Raw genomic sequence first — 16432 nt, forward strand, 5'->3', positions numbered from 1 at the left:
GTGTAGACTGAATTTATGCTCTGTGGTGAAGAATAAGAGATGATCTTTTTAAACATAGGGTTCTGAGGAGGGTTCATAGGGTAGGTGCATTGAGAACTTTTTTTTCACTGGTGCTACATTCTAGAAGCAGGAGGTGTTGTTTCAGAATAAAAGGATGACTATTTAAGACAGAGATGTGGAGGAATTTCTTTTTTGGAGGGTTGAGAATCTTTGGAATTATCTGTCTCAGAGAGCTGAGGATGACAAGTCATTAAGCATATCCAAGAGAGATTATGGACCACAGAGAAATCAAGAATTGAGGAACCATCAACAAAGTTGAGTTAAGGCAATGACATCAGCCATGACCTTTTTGAATGGTCGTACATACTTGAAATGCCATTTGGAATACTCCTGCTCTTGGTTCTTATGTTCAAAAAAGGTTTGAACATAATGTGGGATTTACCTTTGTTACCAAGTATTCATCTTCCACTGATGGTAAGCCACTGCTGCGTTAAAGCAAAAGCTTGCCCTCAATAAAAGGGAAATAAATATAAGTTCCAAATGCCAAGTAAAAAGTAACAAGTTCAGTGAATAAGCTTTTGGAAGTTTAAGTGCTGAAGAAACAATGATTCTGCTCAATACTGAACCATCAGCTGGGCTGTAAACTTGTTAGCAGGGCTAAAGGAGCACAGATGAAGTGATAACAATCTGATAAGATCAATAAAACAAATTTATTGTGAAGTAGAATATAGTCACAAAGCTAATAAGTGCGCATGAAACCATAAGCTTTTAATTAGATAATTATGCAATCATCTTTGCATTATTTTTGTGATTTATGATCTGTTGATAGCACAATACAATATAGTTAATGTGTATCTAGAAATTGTGCATTCACTCCAAGAAATAATTTTCCTTGCAGATTGAAGAAGAAGTCCCAGTCAGTGGACATGACTGCTGCAGGATATGGAAGTCCAATAGCAGCTAATGATCCATTATCACAAAGTGATGTGATACCAGCTGTCCTCAAGACAACCAGGTCAGAAGAGGTGCAGAACAATGGTGCCAACACACAGAAACGTAATGCTAAACGAAGTGAGCTCCAGAGATATTATACATTAGGTAGGTATTGTAATGCATAGTCTAAGTGACAGATGTAGCAAAGCATAATTAGAGTCATCACCAAATATTCCTCTGATAGTATGAAATGTAGATATTATTTAATACTTGAGTACTATTAGAAATGTATATTAAAAATATTATTGTGGTTTAATTAGGAGATTGGTGACTGGTTTGCTTGTTGGTTACCAGTTCTAAGTAAGCCTTACTATCTGTTTGTAGTTGAGAGGGTATTATAATTAATGTTATACTTGTTTGGAGGAGATGCCTTTAACATTACCAATGCTATCAGTTTATACCAAATTGTCGATTCAATGATTCAAGTGAGAAACAAAATTGAGTATTGTACCATTTGTATATGTAAACTCCAATTCACGTATCATGTATAAATTCTTCAATATTTGTTTTTAAGTAAAATAAGCTTGGGTACTCCACTCAGGCCTCCAGAATAATGTGAAAAATACTGCTACTCTGGGGGGGGGGGGGGGGAAGAGAAATTACATTTTGTCCTGAGAAATATTATGGACAATTCAGCTGTCATCTGGAGTCATTTTCCATCTATTGATTCAGAGTGACATGAAATGATGAAGACAATGCCCTGAATCATTACCCATAGTCCCCTTGCACCTGTATTACCTGTATCCCTTGCAGAGGGCCAGTGTTCCTTTCCCCTTATTGGTCCAGAATCTACTGTCCCCATAAAAATCAGTAGGGTCTTAAATTCTGTGCCTGGTTTTACCTGGCACAAGGCCCAAGAAATGATTCCCTAGGGCTCCTTGTACGGTCCATTAAAGGAGTGGACTAACAGTTTTGACCTTCCAGATCTGAAATTAAGTCTGGAACATCTGTGCTTGATAGTGCATGCATGGAGGTCCTGAAATTACTCCCATTTAAACAGCTGAACTCTGCCATTTCCAGCCGGAACCCTGACATTAGCTAGGATTGAACCTGATATTTATGTTGATTGTTCGCAATAGACCAGATTCTTTTATAAAGGCGTACATTAATCTACGGTATCGTGAGTGGAAAGGTTATGTGAATGAATGCTTGTAGGATGCAACCAAACAAGATTATTACAATAAAATAGCCTTTCAGCATTATTGCAGATACTAACTTTATTAAAATGTAATTGTTTCCAAATTTTTTTGGGCCTTTACAGTCCATGCCAACTGTATCTCACAATACTTTCAACTCACCACCTCCCTGTTCATTCCCTGATGCTTTCCTTCAGCCCTAATATGAACGCCATTGCCACACCCGACTCTTGATATCTCACATAGAGTGAGATGATAAGAGTCCAGGTGCAGCATGTTTCTGTTAGGGTGAAGGGTAAACCTAGCGAGTTTAGGGAACCCTGGCTGACGAGAGATATTGAGGCTCTGGTCAAGAAAAAGAGGGAAGCACACATTGGGTTTAGGAGTTGGGGATGAGTGCATCCCTTGATGACTGTAAAAAGATTAAGAATACACTTAAGAGGGAAATCAGGAAGGCAAAGAGAGGTTATGAGATGGATCTGGTAGGTAAGGTTAGGAAAATCCCAAGAGATTTTGTAGCTATATTAAGAGTAAAAGGGTGGCTAGGGAGAGAGAGATCAGCAGGGTTGCTTATGTCTTGAGCCACAGGAGATGGGTGGGATTTTTGCTGAATATTTCTCCTCGCTGTTTACTGAGGAGAAAATCATGGTTGCTCAAGAGATAAGGGAAAGAAATGAACATGTTCTGGAAAACATATTACCAGGGAGGAGGTATTTGCAGCCTTACAGCGCTTTAAGGTGGATATATCCCCGGGGCCTGACATAATACATCCTCAGATTGTGGGAGGCTAGAGAAGAAATTGCAGAGGCCCTTCCTCAGATATTTGCTTCATTGTTAGCCACTGGTGAAGTCCCTGAAGACTGGAAAGTGACTACTGTTGTTCAGTTGTTTAAAAAAGGTAGCAAGGACAAGCCATGGAACTACAGGCCGGTCAGCCTGACATCCGTGGTGGGGAAGTTACTGGAGGGAATTCTGAGGGACAGGATCTACCAGCATTTAGATAGACAGTGTATGACTAGGAGGAGTCAGCATGGCTTTGTGTGCGGGGTCGTGTTTGATGAATCTTTTAAGGTTCTTGAAGAGGTAACCAAAGGGGTAGACAAGGGGAGGGTAGTGGATGTTGCCTATTTGGACTTTAATAAAGTCTTTGACAAGGTCCCGCATGGCAGCCTGGTTTGGAAGTTATGTCCCATGGAATCCAGGGAGAGCTAGTTAGGTGTATTCAAAATTGGCTCAGAGGTAGGAAGCAAAGTGTGGTGGTTAAAGGTGGCTCCTCAGAGTAGAGACCGGTGACTAGTGGTGTGCCGCAGGGGTCGTTGGGACCCTTGTTATTCGTTATGTATGTAAATGATTTGGATGTGAACGCACAAGGCTTGATCAGTAAGTTTGCAGACGACATGAAATCTGGAGATGCTGTTGATAGTGAAGGTTATCGAAGATTACAGGGGGATCTTGATCAGTTAGGGAAGTGGGCCGAGGAGTGGCAAATGGATTTCAATACAGATAAGTGTGAGGTGATGCAAAAACCAGCGTAGGACTTATACAATGAATGGTAGGGCACTAGGGAATGTAATGGAACAGAGGGACCTAGGAGTACAAGTGCATAGTTCATTGAAAGTGGTGTCACAGGTAGAAAGGATGTGAAAAAGTCATTTAGCATGCTGGCCTTCATCAGTCAGGGCATTGAGTATAGGAGTTTGTACATTAAGTTGCAGTTGTACAAGTTGTTGGTGAGGCCGCACTTGGAGTACTGTGTATGGTTTTAGTCACCCTGTTATAGGAAAGATGTGGTTAAACTGGAAAGAGTGCAGAGAAGATTTACGAGGATGTTGCCAGGACTAGAGGGCCTGAGTTATAGGGAGAGGTTGGCCAGGCTAGGTCTTTATTCCTTGGAATATAGGAGAATGAGGGGTGACCTTATAGAAGTGTTTAAAATTATGAGAAGCATAGATAAATGGATGGTAACAGTCTCTGCAGAGCAGGGGAGTCCAAAACTGGGGGGGCATGGATTTATGGTGAGAGGGGAAAGATTTAAAAGGGACCTGAGGGGGAATCTTTTCATGCAGAGGGTGATGAGTATATGGAATAAACTGCCAGAGGAAGTGGTTAAGGCAGGCACAATAGTATTATTTAAGAAGCACTTGGATAGGTATATAGAAGGGAGGGGGCTGGAGGGATATGGGCTGAATGTAGGAAGTTAGGACTAGCTAGAAGGACATTTTGGTTGGCATGGACTCGTTGGGCCAAAGGGCCTGTATCCGTGCTGTATTCTCTGTGACATTCTTCCACTTGATAAGTCACTTTTGCCATAATAAATACAGACAAAAAGGTGCACATGAGTAGCAAGTTGCTTGCTGTTGTTCAGAGATAAGCTTGTGCTGTTCATCTCCAACATGTTAAGTGACATCTTATGGAAGAAAATTCAAAAATTCTCAAATTATATCATGAATCTGTGCTTTGGGTGTGGAATATTATGTCAAGGGTGGGAAATTATTCAGCTGAAACTCATCCCGAGATTCAGCAGGGTCAGAGGAGCATGTACTTTATCCTCGCACTTAAGTGGTGAAAAGAGTCAAATGATGACACTGTCATTTTCCTATTCTCAATAAATTGGGCTCTGCTGATTTTCCCTCTGCAGTTAAATTAAGTCTTCCTCTTGTCCTATTATTACATCTGAACAGGACTTAAGACCAAAATATAGTAGGAAGGCCAAAATTTCAAAAAATTGTTGGCACCATCCCATTTGACAACAGTTTTCAAGCAAGCCATGATTTTGACACCATCTGGAAGCAGATCATATTTTACTGCGGTAATAGGAATTGTAACAATTTCATTCAAACCCAATGCAGCTTGATACAGAGCAGGACAATGCCCCATTGAATAATGGGTGAAGCCACAATATAGAGTGTGAAACAAATAAAACCAAAATCCTTTGAGGAGAGAAACATTGGAATGTTGGCATCAGGATGTGCATTATTTGTTTCTCTGTACAGCTCCCCGAGATCATGTATATCAGTGATAGTGAGATTGATTAGCCCAATCCTCCCAAATTGTGCTTTTTCCTGACTCATCTCCATAGGTGGGTTACTGGATTTCTCATCTACTGAAAATGGGGAACTAAACACCTCTGCTTAAAATGCAGAAGTTCAGGAACTTCATTAGTGACATAGGGATGGCATTGCAATCTCTCCACTTACTTGTTACCTGATACTATACGAAGGTCAAACTCAAAAATGTTTCCATGGGTGCTGGACAATGTTATCACATCAAAGATACTGTTACTTAATTGTGACCCTAAATGATAATTGTAGGCAAGGTGTGAAAACCACCAATGCCAAATGTAGTCTTGTACCGAAGTTTACAACATCAATGCAAATTGATATTAAACAAAAGAGCATCCTGGCATAAAGAGTAAAACAAAAGTACTGCAGATGCTGGATTGAAAATAAATGCAGAAAATATTGGAAATACTGAGTATGTCATGAAGCATCTGTGGAAAGAGAAACAGGGTTAATGTTTGTGGTGTATGGCCTTCATTCATTTGAGTAGCTTAGAAACTCATTGGCCGAGTCCTCAGAAAGCCTATTGTCATTTTGTTATCATTTTTCACCTCAATTTTTTACCCACAGTAGAACAATGTCAAGCCACTTCACATGGAATTAAATGGTACCTTCCTTGTTATACATAAGCTGTATATTGAGATTTTTAACTTTGCCTATTTTTCTAGGATGTTACATATATAATTCTTTGCTGTATAATCACTGTATTAGGTGACTTCTTAATGTTTTGTGGATGTCTGGATGCAAGGTAAAAGTGACACTGGCAAGGCCAGCATTTGTTGCTCATCCCCAATTATCCTTGAGAAGATAGTCATAAGCAGCCTTTTTTTTCTAAAAACTGTTGCAGTTGTTGCTTGTGCTGTCTTGTTAAGGAAGTAGTTCCGAGATTTTTACTTAGCAACACTCAATAAATGATAATGTGTCCTAATCAGAAAGTTCTGTGAATTGGAAGGGAACTTTTAGCCAGTGGCGTTTTGATTGTCTGCTTTCTTTGTTCTTCTCATTGGTAGAAGTCACTGATTTAGGAGGTGATGTCAAAGGAGCGTTGACAAGTTGCTGCAATGCATCTTATGAGAGGTGCACACTGCAGCCTTATTGCACAAGTAATAGAAGAATTTCTGGATGATATTGAGCTTCTTGAATGTTGTCAGAGCTTGAGACTGGTTCCTGGCCAGTGGTGATCCTAAAGATGATGACGGTGGGGAATTTGATAATGTCATTGAATATCAAGGTGAGGTGTTTAGAAATTATGCCTCCTGGTTCTAGATTCCCCATGAAGGGAAATATCCTGATGGTATCCACCTCTCAGAATCTTATGTTTCAATAAGATCAACACTAATTTCTCTAAACTTGGATGAGTATGAGCCCAGTCTACTCGATCTTTGCTTGCAGACAATTGGAATTGGAATTGGTTTATTATTGTCACTTGTACCGAGGTGCAGTGAAAAACTTGTTTTGCATACCAATCGTACAGGTCAATTCATTACACAGTGCATTGAGGTAGTACAGAGTGCATTGAGGTAATACAGGGTAAAAACAATAACAGAATACAGAGTAAAGTGTCACAGCTGCAGGGAAGTGCACTGCAGGTAGACAAGGTGCAAGGTCAAACAAGGTAAATTGTGAGGTCAAGAGTCTATCTTATTGTATTAGAGAACCATTCAATAGTATTACAACAGTGGGAAAAAAGTTGTCTTTGAGCCTGGTGGTACATGCTTTCAGGCTTTTGTATCTTCTGCCTGATGGGAGGGGGGAGAAGAGAGAATGTCCAGGATGGGTGGGGTGTTTGATTATGCTGGCTGCTCTACGAAGGCAACAGGAAGTATAGACAGAGACCATAGAGGGGAGGCTGGTTTTCGTGATGCACTGGGCTGTGTCCACAACTCTCTGCAGTTTCTTGCGGTCACAGACAGAGCAGTTACCATACCAAGTTGTGATGCATCCAGATAGGACTTACCAGTGAATATACAAATCTAAGGGGTAGGGGATGTGAATAACAAAGTTCGGATGGGCAATACCCTCCAACACTCTCAACATGTTTCCAAGCAAATTGCTTCATCAACTACTGATAATCTGTTGTGGGAATCAGTCGCCCTGGTATTGGTATTGGTTTATTATTGACACCTTCATTCCAGGATTCAACCTAATGAACATGCTGTCAAACTGCCTCCACTGTAAGTATATTCTTTCTTTAAATAAGGATGCTGAAACTGTACATGATGCTCTCACCAAAGCCCTGTACAAGGGTGACAGGATTTCCTTAACTTTACACCCATCTCCTTTACAATAAATGGCCAATGTTTCATTTGTCTTCCTAATTACCAGCTGTACCTTCATTGCTAATTTTCTGTGCTTCCTGTATGACAGCATTCAGATTTCTCTGTAAAGCAGTATTCTGTCCATCCAAACAATGTTCTATTTTTCTGTTCTTCCCTCCAAAGTAATGTAATATTTCCTCAAGTTATGTTCCATCTCAAAGGTATTTTTTTCTTGCTCGCTTAACTTATCTGTGTTCATTTGTAGACTCTTTGTGTCCTCCTCATGACTAACTTTCACACCCGTCTTTGCCAGCAAATTTGGTTACAATACACTTGGCAGATTCATCTAAGTCATTAATAGAGATTGTAAATTGTTGAGGCCCAACACTTGATCTCTTTGGCACCCTACAAGTGACAGCCTGCCAACCTAAACATGATCCATTTATCCCAACTCTCTTTGTTTGTTAGCCAATCCTCTGTGGTGCCAAATACGTTCTCTTTATCCACCCTACTGAACTACATTTCAATTTTCTAAATGTCCTGCTACTATTATCTTCAGAACGGCAGCAGACCTCCTGACCTGGTCCGCTGCCGTGGAGTCTGAGGCATGAGTTGTCTTGCAGGTAGGTCCCCCCTTAAGTACCTTCCTTCATTGTCCTTTCCACCTCTCAACACCGCCAATCATCAACTCCTCATTCCCGGTCAGTGGCACTATTCTTTGAGGCGCGGCTTGTGTCCCTGCAGCCCTGGACTCCTCTGCATTTGATTTTCACTCCGCTCGCTCGCTTCCAGCGCCACCCGATCTCCTGCCCACCGCCATCAAGCTGCGAGCCCGGCACTACCATTCCTTGGAGCTCCATTCCGCCGAGTCTCGCAACCCAATCCTCGCCATGCAGCCTCCCACCAGCCCTCTCGGAACGATCTCCTTCCCCAGTGTGGGCGCCGCACCCACTCCGAGTCGCCGCACAAATGCCCGGAGACTCGGCTTCCCCTGAGGCGGTGCTACGTTTGATCCGCGGGCCCGACACGGATGGCCCGCCCGGATTGGTGCGCCGCGACCGCGGCCGTGCGGGAGGTGAGGAGGAGCGGGTGCGGCGGCAGCGGTGATGCGGGGCCCCGATCGGCTCCCGTCGGCCCGGCAGGCGGACATCACCGCTGGGCCTTTGGGCGCACCCACTCAGGAACGCTGCACCACCGCGGAGCGAAGCTCCTGCATTTGCACTGACGGGTCGGAAAATGAGTGTGACAGAGGCTGTGAGTTAAACATTGAACTGGCACTGGAGGCCTTTTGCAGATCTGTGGTTATTTTGCGCCTTTATGCACCAGTTCCGTCGCTTGTGGCAGGAACGTCCGCCGCACACGATGCCACTGGGCCCTCTGCTGTGCAAACGTCTGACGTGCCAAGACCCACTGAACACAAATCTCCAGTGGCTGGGAGTGGGGGCAAAGCTTTAAATGAATGAATGAATTAGATGGAAGTTGAGAGAAAAATAGTTTCACTCAATGGATGGTGGGATCGGCGGCTCCCTGGCTGAGAGTGTGGTGGAGGCAGAAACACTTATCACATTTAAAATGTACTTGAATGAGCACTGCAGGGAATGGGAGTTGGGAATTGGGATGAACCTAAACAGCATTTTTGGCTGGTGTAGGCATGATGGCAGGATAGCCTTTTAATCAATTTAAGCACTTCAGCAGGCACATACATTAGCCTTCTCGCATGTGTGCTTCTATAAATATCTTAATGCATGTCCTACAGAGCAGTATGCAGCCTCTTTCACCAGCCAGCTCACTAACCTCCTCTGCATCTGGAATGAGTGCATCCTACTGATGCCGAACGTCTCCCCATATGAATTATTTCCCTTCTAATACAGCCTCTTCAACCTGCCTGGTGCCAGTATTTAATTTGATGCTTTGCAGTATTAGGTTTAATGACGCTGTGCCTTACGTTCCCTGCATTAGTTTATAATCTGATGCACTTCAGCAGCCATACCCTGGACAATGTACAGTGGGGTGCTGTGAGCTCGGTCGAAGCACATATAAAAAAAAGTAGAAGCAGGAGTAGTTCGTTTAGCCTTTTGTGCCTGCTACTCTACTCAATAAGATCATGGCTGATCGTTTACCTCAGTGCCTCTTTCCTGCACTAATCCTATATCCCTTGGTTCCCTTAACATAAAAAGTATTTAAAAAATATAGGATCTCTGAGACCGTTGACCCATTGATCTATAAATCAATCAATGTGTCTTACAGAGAGCCTGCAAAAAGAAAGGCAAAAAGAAGAACGTGGTAATGGTGAGAGCACATTGCTATAGAGAGACAGATAGATGGATAAAGGGCAAACAAATGGGAGGTAGAATTTAATGTGGAAATGTGTGAAGTGATGTACTTCAGCAGAAAAAAACGATATAGAATAATAACTACAGTTCAATGAGTGTGCAGGATTGGAGAGGCCTGGGTATATAAGTGCATAAATCTTTGAAAGTGGCGGGTATGTCAAGATACAGGTTAGGAAAGCATATATATTCCGAGGATTATTTAGAGTACAAATTCAAGAAGTTACGGAATCTAGAGTCATAAGAGGTACAGCACGGAGACAAACTCTTTGGCACAGCAAGTCCATGCCGACCATCAAGTACTAATTTTACACTAATCCAACCCTAACCTATTTTATTCTCCTCTAGATGCTATCTCTCACACACTAGGGGAAAATTACATGGCCTATTAATTTACCAACCCACATATCTTTGGGATGTGGGAGGAAACTGGAACAATCAGAGGAAACTCGTGCAGTCACAGGGAGAACATGCAAACTCCATGTAGACAGAACCAGAGGTCATAATTTAATTTGGGTTGCTGGACTGTGAGGCTCTAGCTTTACCAGCAATGCCACTGTGCTGTCAGTCTCCTCCAACATTACTTGTAGCTTCAGCATGTTTTCCTCCCAGAACAGACTTCAGCTGCCACCTCATGCTCCCTGTTTCATGTACAACATAATAGCTTACTGGCACCTCTGGTGTAGATATTCTTTCTCTGCCCTACGTCATCACCAAGGATATTGAGGTGGTGATTGATGAAGTGGGGTTGGGGGGGGGGGGGTTGTCACTCCCTTGTTTTCTACCTCTTGTACAGCCATTTCTGTTCAAAACACAGCTGTATGTGTCACTTCCCGTAATGCATTGGCATTGTATAGAGTGCCCTTGACTGGAGCACTGATGTCAGTCAGAAAAGAGATGTGTCAGCAAGTGAGCTCGACTGAAGAAATTATTGTCTCTTTCTGGAAAGATTGCCATTTAAAGTAGTGTTCAGCAATCCAATGCAACTGCACATTTGAACAAGGATAAAACTGGAATACCATGTCTGAGCCACATCATAGGGTCATATAGCACTGAGACAAGCCCTTTGGCCCATTTGTTCCATGCCAACCAAGAGTCCAATCTATCCATTTGCCTGTGTTTGGCCCATATCCCTCTAAACCTTGCTTATCTATGTGCCTGTCAAAGTACCTTTCAAATATTGTTAATGTACCTGCCTAAACCACTTTCTCTGGCAGCTCATTCCATACGCTCTGTGAGTGAAAATGTTACCTCTCAGGTTCCAATTAAATCCCTCCCTCTCACCTTAAACCTCTAGTCCTTGATTCCCCAACCCTGGGAAAAAGACTGTGAGTATTCACCCTATCTCTGCTCATAATATTATATTCATCTATAAGATCACCCCTCATTCTCCAATGCTCCAATGAAAAAAGTCCCAACCTCCTCAACCTCTCTCTATAACTCAGTCTATCGAGTTCCAGCAACATCCTTGTAAATCTCCTCTGCACTCTTTCCAGCTAATGGCATCTCTCCTGTAGCAGGGTGACCAAGACTGAACACAATATTCCAAATGTAGCTTCACCAATGTCTTGTACAGCTGCAACATAACATCCCAACTTCAATATTCAATCCCCTGACTGATGAAGGCCAACATGTCAAAAGCCTTCACCATCCTGTCTACCAGTGATGCCACTTTCAGGGAACCATATACTTGTACTCCTAGGTCCCTCTGTTCTATGATACTCCCCAGGGCCATACTGTTCACTATGAAAATCCTACCCTCATTTGTCTTCCCAAATGCAACACCTCGCACTTATCCAATTAAAACTCCACTTGCCATTCCTTGGCCCACTTGTCCAGCTGACCAAGATCCCTCTGTAAATCCTGATAACCATCTTTACTGTCAACAACACCACCTATTTTAGTGTCACATGCAGACTTACTAACCATGCCTTGTACATTTCATCCAAATCATTGATATAGATGACAAATAGCAATGGTCCTAGCACCGAGCCCTGGGGAATGCCATTATTCACGGACTTGCAGTCCAGAAAACAACTTTCCACCATCACTCTCTGCCTCCTACCATCAAGCCAATGTTGTATCCAATTAGCTAGCTCTTCCTGGATCCCATGCCTTTTCATAGCAGTCTACTATGCGGAACCTTATCAAAGGCCTTACTGAAGTCCATATGGACAATGACTACTGCCCTGCTCTTATCGACCTTCTTAGCTACTTCTTCAAAAACTCAATCAAATTCATAAGACATGATTTTCCACACACAAAGCCACACTGACTATCCCAAATCAACACCTGTCTTTTCAAGTGCTTGTATATCTTATCCCTCAGCATCCTCTCTAGTAACTTGCCTACCACAGACGTTGGGCTTACTGGTCTATAGTTGCCAGGTTTTTCCCTGCAGTCATTCTTAAATAAAGGGACACTAACCACCCTCCAGTTTTCTGGCACTTCACTTGTCACTAATGATAATGCATATATTTCAGCCAGGGCTTCTGCAATTTCTTTTCTAGCTTCCCACAGTGGACATACCTGATGGCCCTGAAGATTTACCTATGTTCATACATTTTAAGACATCCGATACCTTCTCTGCTGTAATGCGGACTATCCCCAAGACCTCCCCATTAACTATCTCAAGGTCTGAAGTCTTCATGTCCTTCTCCACGGTAAAAACAGAGGAGAAATACTCATTGAGGACCTCGCCCATCTCCTGCAGCTCCACACAAAGGTGTCCACTTTGGTCTTTGAGGGACCCTATTCTCTCTCTAGTTACTCTTTATTCCTTAATATTAAATTTTTAAAAAAACTTGTTTTAGAATTTTATTTACAGTGTGGTAACAGGCCCTTCCGACCCAACGAGTCCGCGCTGCCCATTTTAAACCCAAATTAACCTACCCGTACGTCTTTGCAATGTGGGAGGAAACCCACGCAGACAGTCCTCTCCTTCCTCCACCTCTATCCTGCCTATCGCACCTGTACCCCGGAACATTAAGCTGCCAGTCCCGTCCCTTCCTTAGCCATGTTTCTGTAATGGCTATAATATCCCAGTACAATGCAGCTATCTGTGCCCTGAGTTCATCCGCCTTACCTGTTAGGCCTCTTGTATTGAAATAAATGCAGTTTAATCCAACAGTCTTTCCTTGGTCCCTGCCATGATGCTGCCTGTCTTGTCTACTGACCTTACTGTTTTTGAATTCTGTCTCAACTACCAGCCTCCCATCTGCCTCACTTGTGCTTTGGATTCCACCCCCCTGCCAATCTAGTTTAAACTGTCCCTAGTAGTACTAGCATATCTGCCCACCAGGATATTGGTCCACTTCCAGTTCAGGTGCAACCTGTCCCTCTTGTACAGGTCACCTCTATCCCAGAAGAGATCCCAATGGTCCACAAATCTGAATCCCTGCCCCCTGCACCAATTCTTCAGCCATTTATCTGCCATATCCTTCTATTTTTACCCTCACTAGCTCATGGCACGTGGAGTGATCGAGAGACTACTACTGTCGAGGTCCTGCTTTTTAACCTCTTTCCTAACTATCTATATTCACGCCGCAAGAACTCATCCCTTATTCTACCTGTGCCATTTGTGCCAATGTGCACACTGGCTTCTGCCCGCTCACCCTCCCCCTTGAGAATGTTCTACAATCACTCAGAGACATCCTTGACCCAGGCAACAGGGGGGCAACATACCATCCTGGGGTCCCTTTTGTGGCCACAGTATTAACTTGGGGTCAAAATTAACACCTGTATTTAGGAGTAATCCAATTTCTAGTCAAGAGGAATTTTGACACCTTAGTCCTCTGCACTGTGTCTAGAAAACTGTTGGACATGAGGCGGACAAGCAGGCAATGTAGTACTGGAAGAAAATGTTCACAGAGAAGTCCAAAAGCCAGCAGAGAAACAGGATTTAGCCGACATGGTACACTCAGCTCAAAGTAGCATGTCTACATGACAGGATACTTCTCAGATATGGAAGTTCAGCTCCACCTGCCCTGCCTTTCCCGCATTAGTTTAGTTCCCGCATCAGGTTAGTTTGGGCTGGAGTGAGTTTTGGCTGCCGTCTGGATTGAGGGTGATTAGGGCTTTCAACAAGGTCCTGGACCTGATCCTTGTTTTGTGCTAAACAAATTGATCGTAATCAAGTCCGTGATAGGGAAACTGATAGATTAACCAAGTGCTGATTGTTATTCAGCTGTTGCATGCCGTCTTGTACTTGTGTGTGCATTGGGTGCAGATAAGATCCAAATTAATTTATTACATACAAGTTTTTTCCCAGAGAGCTTTCATACATGCTTATAGCATTTCAAAGTACTTCATACACCTCCAAAATAATTCATGTAATTTCTGTTCCCCAGACAAATAATTTAAAGATCCACAGATAACAAGTACATGACGAACCTTTGAATTGTGCCAGATAGAAAAGGTTTAGAGAAGATTTTAAATAATATATTTTAAGATAGTTATTTCACTGACTAATATCCTTGAATTTTAAGCATTTACATCCCATATGCTTAATGGAATATAACACATACAGGGAGAAAAATGTAGGAAATAGTGCATCTGAAAAATAAAAAGAAATAACTGTTATTCCCTTCATGATCATGTACTTTAGAGAATCTCAACTGGAAAATAAAAATGGCAGTAAAAGTGCCTTTTTCATTTACTAAGCATCTTGGAACTCGATAAATCTCAGTACAATGACCTGATCTACTTATTTCCAGTCTAGTATATTGTTTCTGTTTTGTGCTTATTCCAAACCCAAGAAAAGGAAGCTTTAATGTAATGCTCCTCCAGATATCTAGTTACGCTGTTAATGAATATTTGATAAAAGTCTGCTGCCTGGAAAGGAACTGCAGTGAGGTACAATATGCTCTCCACTGGACTACGGCACCAATTATGGCATATCCTGCCTAGCAACTGTTATAATTTTATTGGCTGTTTCAATAAATCTCCATTTAAATATTGTTCCCTGTGTGGGTTCTTTGAATCTTACTATGCAGTAAATCATCCCAGGATTGCAAGGACTAGCAATAGTTCCAAAAGTGTGGATATTTCTGTCTGCTGCTGGAGATTGGCATGATTCCTATAAATCAGTGTGAAAGTATGGAAGGTTAATTTTCCTAGCAGCAAGGATCTCATTCACAGGGAGCATGTCAGATATAAAAATAGAACCTGCATTTACGCAGTACCTTTTATTCCCTCTGGGCATCTCAAAACATCTTGAGTACTTTTTTCTTGAAATATAACAATAATGGAACTTTTTTTTCTTATGTCGAACAAGTGTTAGCCTTTATATGCACAGAATAGTGCACAAACAGAAAAGGGATTGTCTGCTTTTGTGAATTTGGTTAAGGGATCAATGTTGGTCCTTACTCTCTGGAAAGTGCAGTGGGACCTCAGAGGGAAGATGGCATCTTGTTTTTCTCTTCTTAGGTGACTTTGCTTCCATTGTGGTTTGTGTGTTCTGAAGTGACTGATGAGGCCAATGTGGGAACTGCAAACTCTTTCACAGGTGAGGTAGGAGCTGCTTAACAGGGTAGGCAGATAGATAGTTTATGAAGTGGTGCGCACCTTCTGTCATTTACACAAGGCTTCTTTGTGCTCCTGATGCATGGACTTGGGCTTTACAATATCATCCTGAAGGCTACTTTTCCATTGAGCAGTCATGGGGTAGAATTTCCAGGCATCATTGAGGATGTTACATTTTTTAAGGAGGTTTTGAGCACATCATTAAATCTTTTCCTTCATAACTGATTAGGAGTAACTAGGGTTCAGTGCTTGAGATGTTGGCCTGGGATGATGGTTTGTTTATCCTTCACTGAGTTTGGAGGATTTCGTGGAGAAATGTTGGTGGTATTTTTCCAGTGCCATGATGTGCCTGTTCCAGGAAATCCAGGTCTCAGAAACACTTAGGAGGGTAGGGATCACTGCTGCTTGATAGACCACAAGTTTTGTGCCAGGTCTGAAGTTTCGATATTCAAATACCCTTTACACCAATTGACCAAAGGCTGTGGTGGCACACCAAAGGCTGTGGTGGCAAATTTCATCATCAACATGTTCCTTTGCTAAGAGCTGATGCACAAGATATGTGAAGTGGTCCATGTTTTCCAGGCCCTTGCCGTGAGACTTCATTGTTGCAGGGAAATATGGTGCAACAAGGGGCATGTTGATAAAGGGCTTTTGTCTTGTGCATGTTGCATGCAAGGCCCATCCTCACATATGCTTCACTGAACAAGTTGATGATGGCTTGGTGCTTGGCCTCCAAGTGGCCACAAAGGGAATCGTACTGAGGTTTGGATGATCTTGGTCCTTGGTTCTGGAGAGTAGTTAGACTAGACTGAATAGCTTGTGATTAGTTCTGAGATTATCTTATCTCCTGCAGGAAATTTGTTGGATGTGAGGTACAGTACTGTTGCATGAAAAAGTGAAAAAAGTATGCAGCCTTGTTTTACAGGGTCTTCACTGAGATTGGCTTTGTTGTAGACTGGCTGGTTAGGAACATGTGTCTCATGCCATCATGAAGCAAATTTAAGATGGAGATTAATTTCTGTAGGTAATTTCTGAGGAGTGTTGCTCCACAGTTCCTCTTGGTTGATGAAGTAAAAGGACATATTGAGATCAAAAAAGGCCTTTCTGTATTTTTCTTAGAGTTTTCACAAGGT

General features: G+C 42.4%; 1 protein-coding gene across 2 annotated transcripts in view; it reads left to right on the forward strand.

The window, feature by feature from the left end:
• oxr1a (oxidation resistance 1a) overlaps positions 1–16432 on the forward strand; it is a 387780-nt gene that overhangs the window by 76597 nt on the left and 294751 nt on the right. For both annotated transcript variants that reach the window (XM_052023890.1, XM_052023892.1), the window contains exon 3: positions 899–1098. In XM_052023890.1, coding sequence (XP_051879850.1) covers positions 899–1098 — 200 coding nt within the window. The remainder of the gene's footprint in view (positions 1–898; positions 1099–16432) is intronic.

This window comes from Pristis pectinata, chromosome 9, assembly GCF_009764475.1.
Source record: "Pristis pectinata isolate sPriPec2 chromosome 9, sPriPec2.1.pri, whole genome shotgun sequence".
NCBI classification, from domain to species: Eukaryota; Metazoa; Chordata; class Chondrichthyes; order Rhinopristiformes; family Pristidae; genus Pristis; species Pristis pectinata.